General features: G+C 40.1%; 1 protein-coding gene across 7 annotated transcripts; it reads left to right on the top strand.

Moving 5' to 3' along the window:
* Window positions 1-1118: 1118 nt before the first annotated feature.
* nexn (nexilin (F actin binding protein)) lies at window positions 1119-13245 on the top strand. 7 transcript variants are annotated; one of them, XM_066692137.1, is made up of 16 exons: window positions 1121-1347; window positions 4213-4309; window positions 5220-5411; window positions 6090-6171; window positions 6408-6556; window positions 7771-7812; window positions 8175-8375; window positions 8531-8710; window positions 9018-9206; window positions 9288-9479; window positions 10124-10174; window positions 10531-10722; window positions 11066-11287; window positions 11712-11900; window positions 12054-12414; window positions 12550-13245. In XM_066692137.1, exons 2-16 carry the CDS (start codon window positions 4283-4285, stop codon window positions 12561-12563), a joined length of 2283 nt encoding a protein of 760 aa, XP_066548234.1. In that variant the 5' UTR covers window positions 1121-1347; window positions 4213-4282; the 3' UTR covers window positions 12564-13245. The 7 variants fall into 7 exon arrangements, with proteins under 7 accessions (XP_066548232.1, XP_066548235.1, XP_066548236.1 ...); XM_066692135.1 differs by lacking the exon at window positions 12550-13245 and having other exon boundaries at window positions 1119-1347; window positions 12054-12543; XM_066692136.1 differs by lacking the exons at window positions 1121-1347; window positions 12550-13245 and adding an exon at window positions 2963-3156 and having other exon boundaries at window positions 12054-12543.
* Window positions 13246-15355: the final 2110 nt, after the last annotated feature.

Raw genomic sequence — 15355 nt, 5'->3', positions numbered from 1 at the left:
CGAGCCGCGTTACCTGTGTGTGCAACGGTTTTGAGATCAGTTGTTTTCACTTATTTCAGTAAAGCATGACCACAGGACTGTTAGGACGCGTGTTTGTTAAACGACTGCAGGTAAAACGGTCACTCTATTGGTCTGGCTTCACAGGTTCATGTCGAAAAGAGAATAATTGATTAAGTTAATTGTATTTTTTATATATATATACATATATACCATAGCACACCCCTCGTGTATAAAAAATTACTTCCTTTTCAACTATTTATCTGTATGCATATTGTCATCAAATAAAAAATAATCAAATCTTCTTTTTTGTTTGTTTATTAACTTTTCCTAAATCTTATTTGGGATACATTTTCAAGCAAAGAATCGTCTGTTGAAACGCAACTGTAGACTTCAGACTAAACCCTCATAATTGTTTTGGCACAGAGCAGTGTAGAAAGTATGCACAGTGATTTGATGAATTTCAACGGAATATGCTTTGTTGTGCCAGAAATATCATTAGGATGGATCTCTCCTTAGCGGTAAGACCAGGGAATGTTGTCAGAGCAATATTTAGCGTCGTACAAAGCAATACAGAGCAGATTTCCTGTTCTTGTCATGACAACTTTCTCGCACCTTACAAAAAAAGGCTAGCTTGTGTTTGTCAGAAACAAAACATTTTTTAGGATTGTAAATGAATTATTACATAACATGTCTGCAAAAGTATTTGTTTTGTCCCAGAAGGTGGAAAACAGGAGACATATTTAGTGTGCAGGAGTTCAGTTCACAAACTTCATCTTAATATATCCGAGAAGTGAAGGAAAAAACTTGTACAATTTTAATGAAGTGTACATGAATGTGCCTGTACTGTACCTAGATTGATAGGCACATAAGTAGTGAAGGTAGTGCACTTTCCTTAACCTTGAAGTATAATTAAACTCCCTATCCTCTATTCCAATACTTAGACAGCTCCAGAATGACCCCACTATAGTTTTGCATGCCATCACACCGCAATGATACAGACCTGTTGTTAAAAATGAGCAGGAGAGCATCATCAACATGTGTGTGCTCTTGCATGCAGAGGGAGCCCATGTGCTGCAGGGGGCGGGGGGGGGCAGGCATGTGTGCTGAACAGCTGAAGCCCGGAATGCGAGAGATGGCGAGAGAAACGGGACTTTTATGGAAACTGACTCCCGGGACGTAACTTCACCCAAACGACACTGAGTCTCTGCACCGGGCCGGACGGATCCCCGCGTCTGCGACTCTGCGCACGTTTGGATTAATCTTCATCCTGGTTCATTAGGTTTAATCCACTTTCTACAGCGCGACGTCTGAGGAGCGAAAGTCCCTGGAGAGATTATCCCGAAAGAGGTAACTGAAACCCTTATATTTATTCTTCAAAAACCTTCACACTTTATATATTAGTCGTGTATTGTTATGAGTCTTTTCATATATATATATATATATATATATATATATATATATATATATATATATATATATATATATAATGTGTGTTTTAGAAATAACTGTAACATTTCTCCAATACTAAGGACAGATACATTCATATATTTATATCTTTATATAAAAGTCATAAGTGGTGTGTGGGGGTCTCTGTTGGGACCCAGCTGTCCCACTGCTAGGACAGTCCTGAGCGACTGTGGGCGGACGGACCAGCCGACCCTGCGACACTGTCGGCCGGGGAGGGGACGCGGTGTGTCGCGGTGGACTGGGCTTTGATTCTGTTCATGCTCTTCTGGGTTGTCTACTAATTCATTGGAAAGAAAATTAATTCAATAACTTTGTTTCAATATAGTATAATATTCCACATGCAATTGGCAATTGTAATCTGTGGATACATGAGGCACAGGCAGATCTTGTCCTCTATATACATTATGCTCTTTGGCCAGAATTCAGCACAGAAAGGGGACAACTGCCCTGAAACAGGACTAGTTCAATAGTGGAGAATGAGTCTAATCTAAGGGAAAGCATGCAGTGTGTCTGTGCAGATGAAGTCTAGGCTACAGGGTTGTGACTGTGTTTCTGGAGCACTTAGTGACAGGGAGGCATGTTTTCTGAGTCTGAACATTCCCCTCTGACAGCAGCTAAATTTAACTGCAGTAAAATAGAAATGATGACACCTAGTTGTATTTTCTATTCTTGCATCCATACCTCTGTGATGACTTCGATTTAGTCACATGCAATGAGTGCATGGGCATCTTTGCTTTATATTTGTGGTTTAACCAAGGAAGTCATGGAAGTATTCATTAAAACAAACCATGTTTAGAGTGTGCATAGCTACAAAAGTAGAAGGTAAATAATAAATAATACTTTTGCCATTCTAAACTCAAAACATTTGACGTGATTAGATATAAAAGCACTGCTAACATCTGGCAAGCTGTCGGTATGGGACCAAGCCTCATATATATTTATGGTAACCTATAGCTGAAGTCTTCAATGACAAGACAATAAAAAACAGAGCGCTCTAGTGTGTTTCCAGCAGGGGAATGGTCCTAGAACGGGCTGATGAGAAAGAAACATGTTTTCCAAGATTGTTCTAGACGTGTTTAATGTGCTGGAGATCAGGCAGTGTTTCGGGTCCGTCTGCCTGGGTGCTGTTCACTCCCAAGTGGCCCATCTGGACCACGAAGCCACCAGTTTGTCTTTTATTGGAACGTTCTGCTCAACCAAGACAAACTGGTGGCTTCGTAGTCCAGATGTGCCATTTGGCCGACACCCCCCCTCTGAAATGAGCAGATTGGGCTTCAAATGATACAAAGTTCCCTTTACACTTCGTCTCGGAGAGTGGACTTTGCGAATGGCCTATCCCTCATTCCCCAATGACATACACATTTCTACTGTCTGACGTCTTCATTCTAGAGTTGTATTGGCATGACGTGACCCGTGGCTTTAGCATGTTGTAATAAGACAATTACTTTTAACATCTTACTAGTTCTATCACAGAATCAGTGGGGGTTGTTCTACCTCATTAAGACTTTGTTATTCTAGCTGGATGTATTCAGTATTCTTTCACTGTACTTATTTATCAGTGATACCTTTTTAGAGATTTTCTGAACACTGATTAAGCCTAGAGAAAACTGGCAAGGATTCTAGTCCGTATAATTACATGTGTTAGGACAGGTGGTGTGTAAACAGTTTACTGCCTTTTCAGAGAAACAGGTAAAGATGTTTTATTATTATTACTATTATGAATCTCATTATTTTTCTAATAAGTTATAATACGTTTGTGCTGATAGATTGAATGCTTTATTTTGCTTTTAGCATCACTCCTCTTTGTTGGCAAATGACAAGAGTTTTGTTGTTGTCGTTAACCAATTTGTTTTCACTGTCGATCGATTTATGTAGATAGCAGAACTAGTCCAAGTTTTCAGCCGTTGTAGTGTGTTTGATGTATGAAGCTCCACATCAGAAATGCAAAATGTTTTTTTTTTAGAATAAGTAAAAAGAGGGGATATATACAAAAAAAAAGAAACAAGGATACATTTATTCTCAGTTTAACATAGTCATTCAAGATTAGAAAAGTGAGCATGCTATAATTTGTCAGTTTATGAAAACATTCATGAGAAAAGTAATTCTGTATTCTTTCAGTTTTTTATTATGACGGTATTACTGGAATCTCTCTCTCAGACAGGCCAATTTTTTATACATTTGTTGAGATCAGCACAGTTTGTTGTGAAATGCATTCACCTTCTCTCAGCTTTGTGGACAACAGCCTTTGAAGCAAAAGTTGACTGAAGTCTTATGTTGGTCATCAGGGTTAATAGGCTAATAAGATTGATTTGTAAAGCCATCTGGAGGGCAGCTAATGCTCGTGTGTAAAGTAGGTCCAGTGCTAATGCTGTGTAGACCAACGCCGTCTTAAGAGGAAATAAACACTCTTAATTATTAATGCAGGCAGTGAATGTGGTTATTATTCAGTTCTGCAAAGGTATTTGACCTTCTTGTTATTGCCATTAAAAGTTAGTGTAGCCGAATGGATTAATTTCTTAATACAAAACAAGTCATTTTGATGTGTTTAACCGTTCTGTCCCGATGGCCAGGTCATCGTTTGCTTAGTCAAGTGAGTCTAGACCAAAATAATCTCTACCTTCTACTACAAACGTGCACTGGGGTTGATTTAACTCCTTACATCATAATTTAAACATGTATATAAAATACCTCTAAAATCTGTGGTGTGTGTGAAATCTCTGATACACAACTTTTTTCCCTGTTTAGGTTCCTTCTGAAGACAAGAGCTCACAGACAATAATCAAGTGCCCAGTCTAAGCATTTAAAAGCAGCAGCCATGACTGATGTGGCACAAAAAACAGAGGTAAGTGGCATTTAAGAGAACATGCTTTGTGGGGAGTGACCTGTGATCAATGACAGAATCAACCGTCACGTTGTTTTGTCGAGTGCATCGTAAACAGCAGCAATTATAGATATTGAAGGAGAAGGTAGAATTAGAGGACGCCTGTGAGGTAAAATGACCTCACCATCTTCTGTCTTTAGACAAATTGTTAGTTAGTAATTTATTTTGTTAAGTTCATTTAGACTCGTCAGTGCATTCAGGAACCAGGTTGTCATCTGGTGCCGCAGCTGGAGGTTAAATATTGCAAGCTGGAAGTTAGAGAAACAGCCACTGTGCTGTGTTTTGAGATCTGGAACATATCAAGGGCTAGATCAAAACTTTGGCCTATCCACAAAACGTAAATTACAAACTTGTACCCTATTGTTGATTTAAAAGTAGTAGAAAGTGGCTTCTGACGATAAATTGAAACACGATAGGATACAGCTTTGTACTTTGCGATTCGCAGGTCAACGTTTTGATTTGCACATTTATTTGAATGATATGTGTGGTGCTCAGGTTGCACCTTTCACTGAATTTCCACACACTGCGGCTAATTAAACCGTAAAAAACTGTCGGGTGAGAGTTCACAGATTTTGCGAGAGCCTTAACTGTGGCAAGAGCAGAAGATCACAGCGTTTGTAACTAACTCTTGTCACCAGGTTGTTACTGTCTTACAAGAAGAAATAGTACAAATGGTAAAAATCAGTGAGTGAAACTGTTCTTTCGATTCAAATCTGAATCCTGGCTTATGGCGACTGTGTCTGTCAGCTCTTAATCTCCTCTTGAAGGTGTGGGGGAAGACTCTTACTCCTACAGAACCTGCTCAGATCTCGACCCTTTCCTGTCCCCTCTTCCTTCTTTCCTTTTTTCCCCTCCCCTGATCTTTCCGAAGATCCTTCTTTCTACTTCCAAACCTGTGGCAAGAACCTATGTGCCCAAACTGGGGAAGGGCGATGTAAAGAATAAGTTTGAAGCCATGCAGAAGGCCAGGGAAGAGCGGAGTCAGAGGAGGAGCCAAGACGAGCATCAGAGAAGGAGGGAACAGTACATTAGAGAGAAAGAGTGGAATCGCAGGAAACAGCAGGTCTAAACAGATAACCCCATTAATCGTGTCTTGCATGGCCTGAGACCAGCACTGTTAAGAGTGACCTTCAGTTAAGTGCTAACCTTGTGGCATGCCGGGTGTCCAACATAGCCAATGGTCATCTAAATCACTTGAGCTGACAAAGATATATAGTCACCCAAGTCAAATGTTTACATTAGATTAAGTAGAGGCCAAAACTGCTCACAATACAAGACCACTCACTAGTCAGCTAAAGAGTTAGGCAAGCTTGCTGTGTCATCCCCATAGAAACAGCCCAGAAAATAAGATGGGATTTGACAGCAATATAAATAAAAGAAAGTGGCTTGATCTTCACACCTTTTAAGGGACTAAAGATTATCACTAATTGGAATAAATGCTACTCAGAGCTCAAATGCCTGATGCTGGGAGGTTTAGTTTTAAAACAAATCATGGCTGACCTTCCATACTGGTACACCGCAGACCCTCACCATCCTCTTATCTCTCATTTCATTTCTTTATCTGTACATCTACCTCTCCCTCTCCCTCCCGCTGTGGCGATGCTGATGCGTCCCAGTGCGTGTGCACTTTAAGGATTAAGCCGCATGGATTGTGGAAATTAGCATGGCCTCTCAAAGAGCAAACGTTCAAATCCCAGATAAAGCTCTTAACCTCAGATACGCCTGCTCTGATCCTTCACAGATGAAGGAGCTCCTTGCTTCCGACGATGAGGAGGAGGTAACGCCGGCAAAATCGGAGAAATCGTATGTGCCAAAGATTACAGGTAAGCAGGAAAAGAGCCACAGGTCTGCAGCGCTAGAAGCACCATCTCCATAGCCTCTGTCTATTAACTCACAGTGGGAGTATTACTATTATTAGTTTCACCTTTATGCTTACTAGTACCAAAACTAATCAGCCTGCTTAAAATACACTGGCAAAAAAAATGTCTGCTGAGCTGTAAGTGATGGATTCTTGTGTGGGAACGTCTCTGTGTGGCCAACGCAATGCCGGTCCTTTCAGGAAGCGTAAAGGGCAAGTTTGCAGAGATGGAGAAGCAGAGGCAGGAGGCGCAGAGGCGGAAGACGGAGGAGGAGAGGATGCGGCGGCTCACTCAGGACACGCTGGAGAAGACCAAGATCCAGAGAGAGCTGGCCAAGAAGGCAGGGGAGGTGAGTGACTGCTGTGAAGCGGGGGAGAGGGGACTCCAGTCGGCGCTGGAGATGCAGCCGGCATCTTGGCGACGTATACAGTTTGTTCCAGACATGTTTGATACATTGTTGATGAACCAATAGAAAGTAAATGAATTGGTGAGCAAATGATATGGAGGGTTTTCTATTTTTACAGTTGTCACAGTACTGTTTTCTTAGTGAATGAAGAAACAAATTACCTAAAGTGAATCAGTCCGTGTGCATAAATATATTGTATATTTGACCCAGATGTCAATGTGTGATATTCATAATGTGTACGTTTGTCAGCTAGTTACACTGGCATCTGTGGAATTGTCTTAAAGGTCTCTTTTTAGAGTTGAGGTTTGACACTGTTTAAGGACTCTGCCAAGACAATGATGGTGACCCTTGTGCAGTATTTCCCAAGGGAATCTTAAATATCGGAAATAACACCAAGAGACTCAGTTTCAACCTCTTTACTGGAAGTTGTATCACATTCAACAAAACATCACCCATTTCCCTGTACCCAGCATCGGGACAGTCCTCAAAGCTCCCAGTGACGGTTGGTCAACAGGTCCTGCCATTCTTCCGTTCGTTGATCTCCTCAGTCGTTCATTTATCACACCCAGAATTGTTATTGATGCCTTTCAGTTTAAATGCAGCCTGATTTCCATATAATACCCAAGTGAAAATAGTTGAATTGCTGTGTTGATGCAACGCTGTCTGTCAAGCACTAGTGTATTTGATATGATGAAACAGAACAACATACACTGAGAAGAATATTGTTGTAAGATAGAAGCAATATGTGAAATGGGATGTATTATAACATAATTAATGTGGTAGAGTATGAATGATAAACCTATTGTGTTCATTTTAATTTTCATCTTTGTGGAGTTAGTACTGACATATAGAAGTGTTAGGTTCAAGTACAAAAGAGAAATAATGCCACATTTGAAGTAGTCCCATATAATCCACAACAGTATATTTAATTTGTAGTTAGGTGTTTTCCATGTATTGTTTTTTTAAGGTAATGTCAACATATGGTATAAGGATATTTTATACATGGTTATCTTTAAAATGAGACGTTTTCATGGACTGCAAGCTTATGTGTTTGAAATGTTCTCTCGTGTTCTTGCAGTTCAGTACTTACAAAACATCTGGTGAATGAGTTTAAAGTCAAATTTGAGAAAATAATGACAACAATTTTCATTCACTAGATTGATGACAATAAATATACTGGATGTGGCTCAGAAATGAAGGTAAATTAATATTTAATCATCTATTACACTGTCTAGGAGAGCAAGTGATCTCTCCCAAATGTTGTCTCTTGACAAAGAGTGAGGTATGACAAAATGCCCTTTGTGTTTAATAAAGCATGTATTCATGAGATTAAATTCTGGTTATGTACAATTTAGATTTTGACATACCTGTATCCATTCAGTCTTCTTCGATACAGACTCTTTTGTTATCATGTGGTTCTAGATTTTAGTCATTATAGCGTTTCTGCACCATTCCAGTGATTTCTCCTATAAAATCATTCCCCAGTGTTGCTTTAACCAGAAGGGTTCCACCATCTTTTCTGGCACACAATATCCTCCTCCCCTTCTTCTGAACTCCACAGGAAGGAGACGATTCCCTCATGGTAAGAGTGGTGCCGGCAAAAGCACTCAAGAACCCGGGCAAGATTAAAGTCAACTTTGAAGAGTTGGGCAAGGCCAAGGAAGAGGAGGAGAGGAAGAGAACAGAGGAGGAGAAGCAGAAGAGATATGAGGAGCACCGGCGGTCCTTCCGTGAGGCCAAGCGGCGCTCGACTGCCACCCAGGTGAGAGTCCACACTCGTTCTCGGATAGCAAACTATCAATGGAGACACCTGAACCATCCCTTCCCCTTGACGTCTCATCAGTTACCCTGATATTTGAGAGTCCTGTCCTGTGTGCAGACTTGTGGTGTATGTTCTTACTCTTATTTGGTTTCAAGGAGGATGACGAAGACCAACCCAAAGAAACAAAGGAACAGGTCACCCCCGGCAAGCTGAAGCTGACCTTCGAGGAGCTGGAGAAAGAGCGCCAGGACCTGCAGAAGAAACAGGCCGAGGAAGAGGCGAAGCGCCGGCTGGAGGAGGAGAAGGCGGCCTTTGAGGAGGCCAGGCTACAAATGGTAACCAAAGGATGGTGCTTATCTAGGTTTCCTGTTACAGTTTAGCTACATTTTACAGCTAAAATGAGTTACTGGAAGTAGGCATCAAGTTTACTGTGATTTTCACTTAATTGAAGGGCAAAACTGTGTCTCAATATGGGTAATACTGATCAGGGTTAGGATTCATATGTGTGTAAAGGCAATCAGCAAGCTGAGCAACTCATAATTCCTTAGCAGCCAACAGGAAATAGTTTTATCCAAGTTCAGGCAATTGGTGACCAGATTTCAAGTGTGCCTGTGAAGGAGCTCATCGTTTGGACTGTTCCAGGGTGCTGGCGACGAGGAAGAGGGAGGAGCCCACTTCATGAGAGAAGAGATCATACCTGGGAAATTAAAACTGAGCTTTGAGGAGCTGGAAAGACAGAGAGTAGAGGAGGAGCGACGGAAAGCAGAGGAAGAGGCGAAGAGACGCATCGAAGAGGAGAAGAAGGCATTTGCTGAAGCCAGGAAGAGCATGGTCAGTATCGGAGAACACTCGAATTGGCTAGTAAAATAGCAAAAATAAGCTTGAAATAACATTGTAGCTGCTGACACACAGGTTCTGGACGAGGACGACGACCTGCTGGTGGCCATGTTGGCCAAGGAGAGCGCCCGGCCGGGTAAGCTGAGCATCAGCTTTGAGGAGCTGGAGAGGCTGCGGCGCGAAGAGGAGCAGCGCCGGGCCGAGGAGGAGGCCAGGAGGCGGCTGGAGGAGGAGAAGCGTCTCTTTGCAGAAGCGAGGAAGAGCTTGGTAGGACTAAGTGGCTCCATGCTGGAATTGCCTGCAAGCCAGGCATCATACATACACTGGGAGGGTTTTGTTGCCTACAGCGGTTCAATGAAAAGGCAGGGATCAACACAGGCAATCCCACCATGCTTTTAATTCATGCTTGAATTGGCCTTACTTTTTAGAGGCATGTGTGTCAGCGAGGCGGTGTGTATAATGTGGGACATAATTAAAGAGCTTCAAGCTAACCAGGCTGCGTGCTGTCCAATCCACCCACTTGCACCAGCACCGCCATTCATTTGCTGCTCAGCTATAAGGAGACACTGTAAAAAGTCATGTACAGGACAGAGAAGTAGAAATTCTGACTTTTTTTGTATCAGGCTTTGAATATAAATGGGTATTCACGCTACTTGGCTAATTCATTTTTAAATGCTAACTAATGATTGCTTTATGCTTATATACTGGTACCATTTGAGCATAATTAAACACTTGATTATCTTGTGGTTGCAGGATTTATGATCTAAATTATTTATAGCAGTAATTACTCAACAAGGGTGGTTTTAATCAACATTGACTTTACATTTTATTCAACCTAAAGGTCTCGTGGCATGTGCTCAGATGGTATAAACGCAATGCTTTGTTTTCGTTTTCCTGATTGTTTCCTGAAGAGTCCAGACCAGGATCAGGAAAATTCATTGAAGAGATATGGAGATGATGAAGTAAGACTTGTCAAGTTTAAATCAATTCACTTTTTACTTTGATTTGTGATGAACCTTTCTCAAATGATTTTATGCAAGATGACCTGCAATTTAATACGTTACTACCATTAAAAAGCAGACCAACAGTGAGGTATACCTTGAAGTAATTTGTATTTGAGATGGCTGCATTGTGTGAAATGTACACTAACACTTTGAAATTGATGTAACTGACGTGGAAGCATGTCATGAATAGTTTGCTTTCAGGTCTGTGCTTTGGGCACTTGTGTGTGGACAAATGCATACTAGGTTATTCTACTGTAGATGTAGCACTCCGGATTTAATGCAGTTTGGATCACATGGCGTCTCCCCATGAACAGGCACCAGAGGAGGAAGAGCTCATAAAAACTGCGTCGCAGGAGGCACTCGCCCCCGGGAAACTAGAGATTAACTTTGAGGAGCTGCTGAAGCACAAGGAGGAAATGGAAAAGAGACGGACAGAGGAAGAACGCAGACAAAAACTGGAAATGGAGAAGCAAGCGTTCGAACAACTCAGACAAGAAATGGGAGAGGTTGGCATTTCTCTCAACAACTAAATGCTCAACATCTGACAAGTCACTTAGTCTATATATGATTACTTTAGAATAAATTACTTCATATCTTTATTTTATTTGGCTAACTTAAGTATTTATATTGTTTGAAGAGGGAGAATATTTGAAAGGCTTTATTTTTACATTACTTTAACACTAGGGGAAATTACACCTCACCAGCACCACCTAGTGAACACCAGAAGCAGGTTTTGAAGTATTTATTTAGAATGCACAGAATATTCTAAAGCGGTATTAAAATTCCAGAATGTTAAGCATCCGAAGCTTTACTGCATTCCTTATCGTTGCATACTATTTTTCAATACAGGATGAAATAAATGAAAGCAATGAAATTGTAAGCACAGAGTATGAAGAATTGTTGAACCTGAAGAGAACTGGCTCAATACAAGCCAAGAATTTAAAATCAAAGTTTGAAAAGATCAAGCAACTCACTGAAGAGGAAATTCAGAAGAAAATCGAGGAGGAGAGAGCACGGAGGAAGGCTATCGACCTTGAGATCAAAGAAAGGGAAGCCGAAAGATTCCAGGAAGTAAGTATTAGAAATTCCTTCCCGGGGCACATTGTCCCAACACATGGCCGTCTGTTAACAGACTGTTGATGGGGAAAATGTACCTCATTTCAGTTCGTTTATTACCAACGATTTGTGCACCAGCCAGCCCAGGGTCAGTAGGTAGCCTGATTTTGCCCTAAGTGTTCACAGCAAAGGATTTTTTTTCCCCCTCTGATCATGCCCAGTCCTCCAGAATGTTTGGCATTGTTCTTTACACACTTTGTCCCTGCCTAGAGATTAAACATTAAATCTTAACCAATACCAAAAGCAACGATCCACTGAACCTCCTCCCCCGTTTTGGAATCCAGCTCTGCTCAGCAGTTGCTCACCAGTCTTGCCCTTACCTGGATGCAGCCAGGATCCTGAGACACATTGGTTGTAATGTTTTGGATTGTTTTTCCAGGAAGATGAAGAGGGCAGAAGGGAAGTCACCCGAGTAGAAGATGCTCCATTTAAACACAAAGTGGACATGCGGGCTCGATTTGAGCAAATGGCAAAGGCCAGGGAAGAGGAGGAGAGAAAGAGGATCGAAGAGCAGAAACTACAGAGAATGCAGTTTGAACAGCAGGAGATTGATGCAGCTTTACAAAAGGTACTCTTCCCCCCCCCTCCATTGCATATTTAAATCAAGATCATGTCAGCTGTTCAGGTTTTTATGTATTTAAATAAAGTAAGTGGCTTCTTGATGTGACCTTCTGGGGTTATATGTAGGTTAACACAATGAACTTCCATATTGTTTTGACAGAAAAAGGACGATGAGGAGGAGGAGGAAGGGAGCATTGTCAATGGATCAACATATGAAGACGAAGAGGATCACGCGAGATCCGGAGCCCCGTGGTTTAAAAAGCCTCTTAAAAACCAGTCGGTGGTCGACGCTGAACCAGTTCGATTTACGGTCAAAATCAACGGAGAGCCCAAGCCAGAGGTGACCTGGTGGTTTGAAGGGGAAATGCTGCAGGACTGTGAGGACTATCAGTACATTGAGAGGGGAGAAACGTACTGTCTTTATCTGCCAGAGACCTTCCCTGAGGATGAGGGAGAATACATGTGCAAAGCAGTGAACAGCAGAGGCACGGCTGCCAGCACCTGTATTCTCACCATTGAAAGTAAGCGTCCGTTGGTCTGACTGCACGTTTGCTCACCCATTACATTCCATTTTAAGGGTACAGGGGAGATATAACTCTGTACACACTTCTCATTTCACCTCTACTTCTCTTAACTGTCTCTCTTTTCTTTTCTAGCTGAGGACTACTGATGCCCTGCTTTACTGGAACTTTCCCCTCTGTCCTTCATTTCTCTAGTCTATCTCCAGCTTTTCTTTGGGTGGGGCAATAAGAATTCTAATGTCTGGCAATTGTGTCATTCCTCCACTGGTTAAAATCACAGCAGTTTTACATGTATTGCTCCTTTTCATACAACTAATTTTCCTCTTAAAACTACTAAAATTTTCAGTGTTACTGTGCCAAACCAGAGGTATCTTTCAGATTGTTCTCCTGAATCACTAACATGTAACGTAGTTCTAAAAATAGTTTTATACCCCAAACAATCATTGATGGACTATTTTCCATACAGCAGAAATCTGTTCCAAGCTTTTTAAGTGTAATCCAGACACTGGGTAAATCACCCCAAATGGTACTTGACCCGGGAAAAACATCAGGAAAATCCCGTACACAAAGTTCATTTGAGGCATACCAATTGTTTTTAACCATTCAACAGTTTTTAAAGTTAAAATATTTTGTAAGGTTGAGAATGTTAAACAAAGCCATCTTGTACCCTTGGTTTTGATATTTAATTATAAACTCTGCTGCGAATACATTCAGTTATTTTCTATTCCAATAACTGCAACAAATCAACTTTTACAACATTTACAAAATGTTAAGTATAACCAGAATATTTGTGATATGTTTTAAATTATAATAAAACTTTTAAAAATGCTACATTGTCGTACATTGACTTTTTTCAAGACTGACATTTAGCTAGAGGGCATAAAATTATAAAAATAAGCATCCTTGATATTTTTAATAAATTATGTATTGTCTTGGGCCAAATTCATCCATTAATTCCCAGAAATCCCTTCAAACAGGGTCCAACATTTAGGAAAGGACACTGCTCAGGGTGTGTGGGGTTTCTATGTAAGGCAACGGAAGCCTCCATATGCAATTACTTTGCAGCTATAATGCTGGAAACTAGTAGGTTGGCAATGTACTATATATTTCAATGACTCCAATACAATTTTTTTAAATGTACAGATTTGTATACACTGAAATTCTGACATGCACAACTTTTCACACACACATTGCACCTGACAAGTTCTCATAAGAGGGATCATTGTGCAGGGGATGCTCAATAAAATACACCCTACCTTTACAGAAGCAACAGACAAGTCAATATTCTTTTAGACACAAAACTGCGCTTTAAAAGGTGCATATACAGAAAACCTCCAATACAACTTGACACTCGTCTAGCAAAGCTAAAGGTGTTCTATCTTGTCTTTTAACATAGGTCAAACTTGGACAATAAATCACAATGAGAAAGCTTTACACTGATGGTTCCGTTTCTCACAAAAAACATGAGATGTGGTAGAAAACAGACTTGTGAACTGTTGAAAGTGAAGGTATATCAATGGCAGAATCAACAACTGCTCTTTCCAACAAACCACTATGTGACAAATCAATGAAAGACTCACTAAAGAGAGACCGTTTGATCTTTCATCTAATACAAGTTTATTATTTTTTAACATAGGAACAATGTTGCACACACTTGGAACAGTTAAGTCTATAAAAGTACATTGTGGAATACACAGCACATTTCACCAGTGTTAGTTTACCTCTAATGCATGCTCCCCCTTTTGGATATTTCTCAGTATAGCTTCTGTTTTTGTCTTCTTTTCTACACCCCCAGGACTTTTCTGTTGAGAACACTTTCCTCAAAAGGAAACAGCATCTCATGCATATAAATAAAATATATGCAGCCAAACACAAAAATGGGCAACAATTTATAAACTTGCAAGTTTAAACTAGATTTAAACATTAGACAGATTAGCCAATTAACTGCCACAATCTAAACTTTTCTACTAAACGTCATCAAAAAAGTTTCAAGTCTACTTTAAAATTAAATTTCTAAATTCTCATTATTGCAAACTGTTGTCAGGAATATTCAACACCTTATCTATAAGAAATGAGCACTGCCAGTTAAAGAAAAAGCATTTGTATAAGTCTGCATTGTTTAAAATAAACTACATTACAAGACACTGAACACCAATAGATTAATTTATGATACAAATGACATTTGTTAGCAATAAGCATTTCAGTGTAATAAACATGGATATGTACACAGACCCTAAACTGACAGAAAGAACATTGATTTCTCAATTATAACAATTCCTCAAGTTTACCTTATAACTGGAGCCCTTGATTGGTCTACGTTCACCAGTGGAATACACTCAAAGGATTCCTCCTTAGGGACAAACTATCTCGGGGCCTGATTCTATGAACTATGCTTGCAGCATCTTCAACACTGTGTGTGAAAATGAAGGCAGCATTTTTAAAATGATATAAACACTATTAAAATGGGGCATCACAAAGATTTCAAACCAAGAATACATACAAATTAGAAGTATATGCCATTAAATGTCTTAAACAGATTCATATATTAGGTTTAAAATACCGGCATCTCAAATTGCATGCAAAATATTATACTGATGTCAATGAAAAGAAAAGCAATACCTATTTTATTGTGCATTATAAATCGCACTAAATAAAACTAGACTTACCATGAAACCAATGTACATAGTTAATCATGGAAATGCTGTACGTCTACAAGATCTACATTAAAGTCATACAACTGTATATTACTTATGCAATACGGAACTGGCAAATTGACAAGTTTCACAAACTCAAACCTATTCTGGAAATCAGTGCAGTCAAAAGGAAAGCAAGTGATATGTAACTACCTTAGCACAAATACTTTCATTTCAGTTCAATATGCTTCATGTGGGAGAAAAAATAATGCCATGCAATTGATTAATGTTCAGAACATATGCAATCT

This window comes from Amia ocellicauda, chromosome 19 (genome assembly GCF_036373705.1).
Source record: "Amia ocellicauda isolate fAmiCal2 chromosome 19, fAmiCal2.hap1, whole genome shotgun sequence".
Lineage (NCBI taxonomy): Eukaryota > Metazoa > Chordata > Actinopteri > Amiiformes > Amiidae > Amia > Amia ocellicauda.
Note: the sequence above shows the minus strand (reverse complement) of the source record. Positions and strands in the feature narration are given on the sequence as shown.

Bases quoted from the DNA above. Each gene is read 5' to 3' on its own strand.
- nexn (XM_066692135.1), top strand. From the start codon at position 4,283: ATGACTGATGTGGCACAAAAAACAGAG. The intron at 5,412-6,089 runs GTCTAAACAGAT...GATCCTTCACAG, and splicing joins GGAATCGCAGGAAACAGCAG to ATGAAGGAGCTCCTTGCTTC. The intron at 9,207-9,287 runs GTCAGTATCGGA...GCTGACACACAG, and splicing joins CTGAAGCCAGGAAGAGCATG to GTTCTGGACGAGGACGACGA.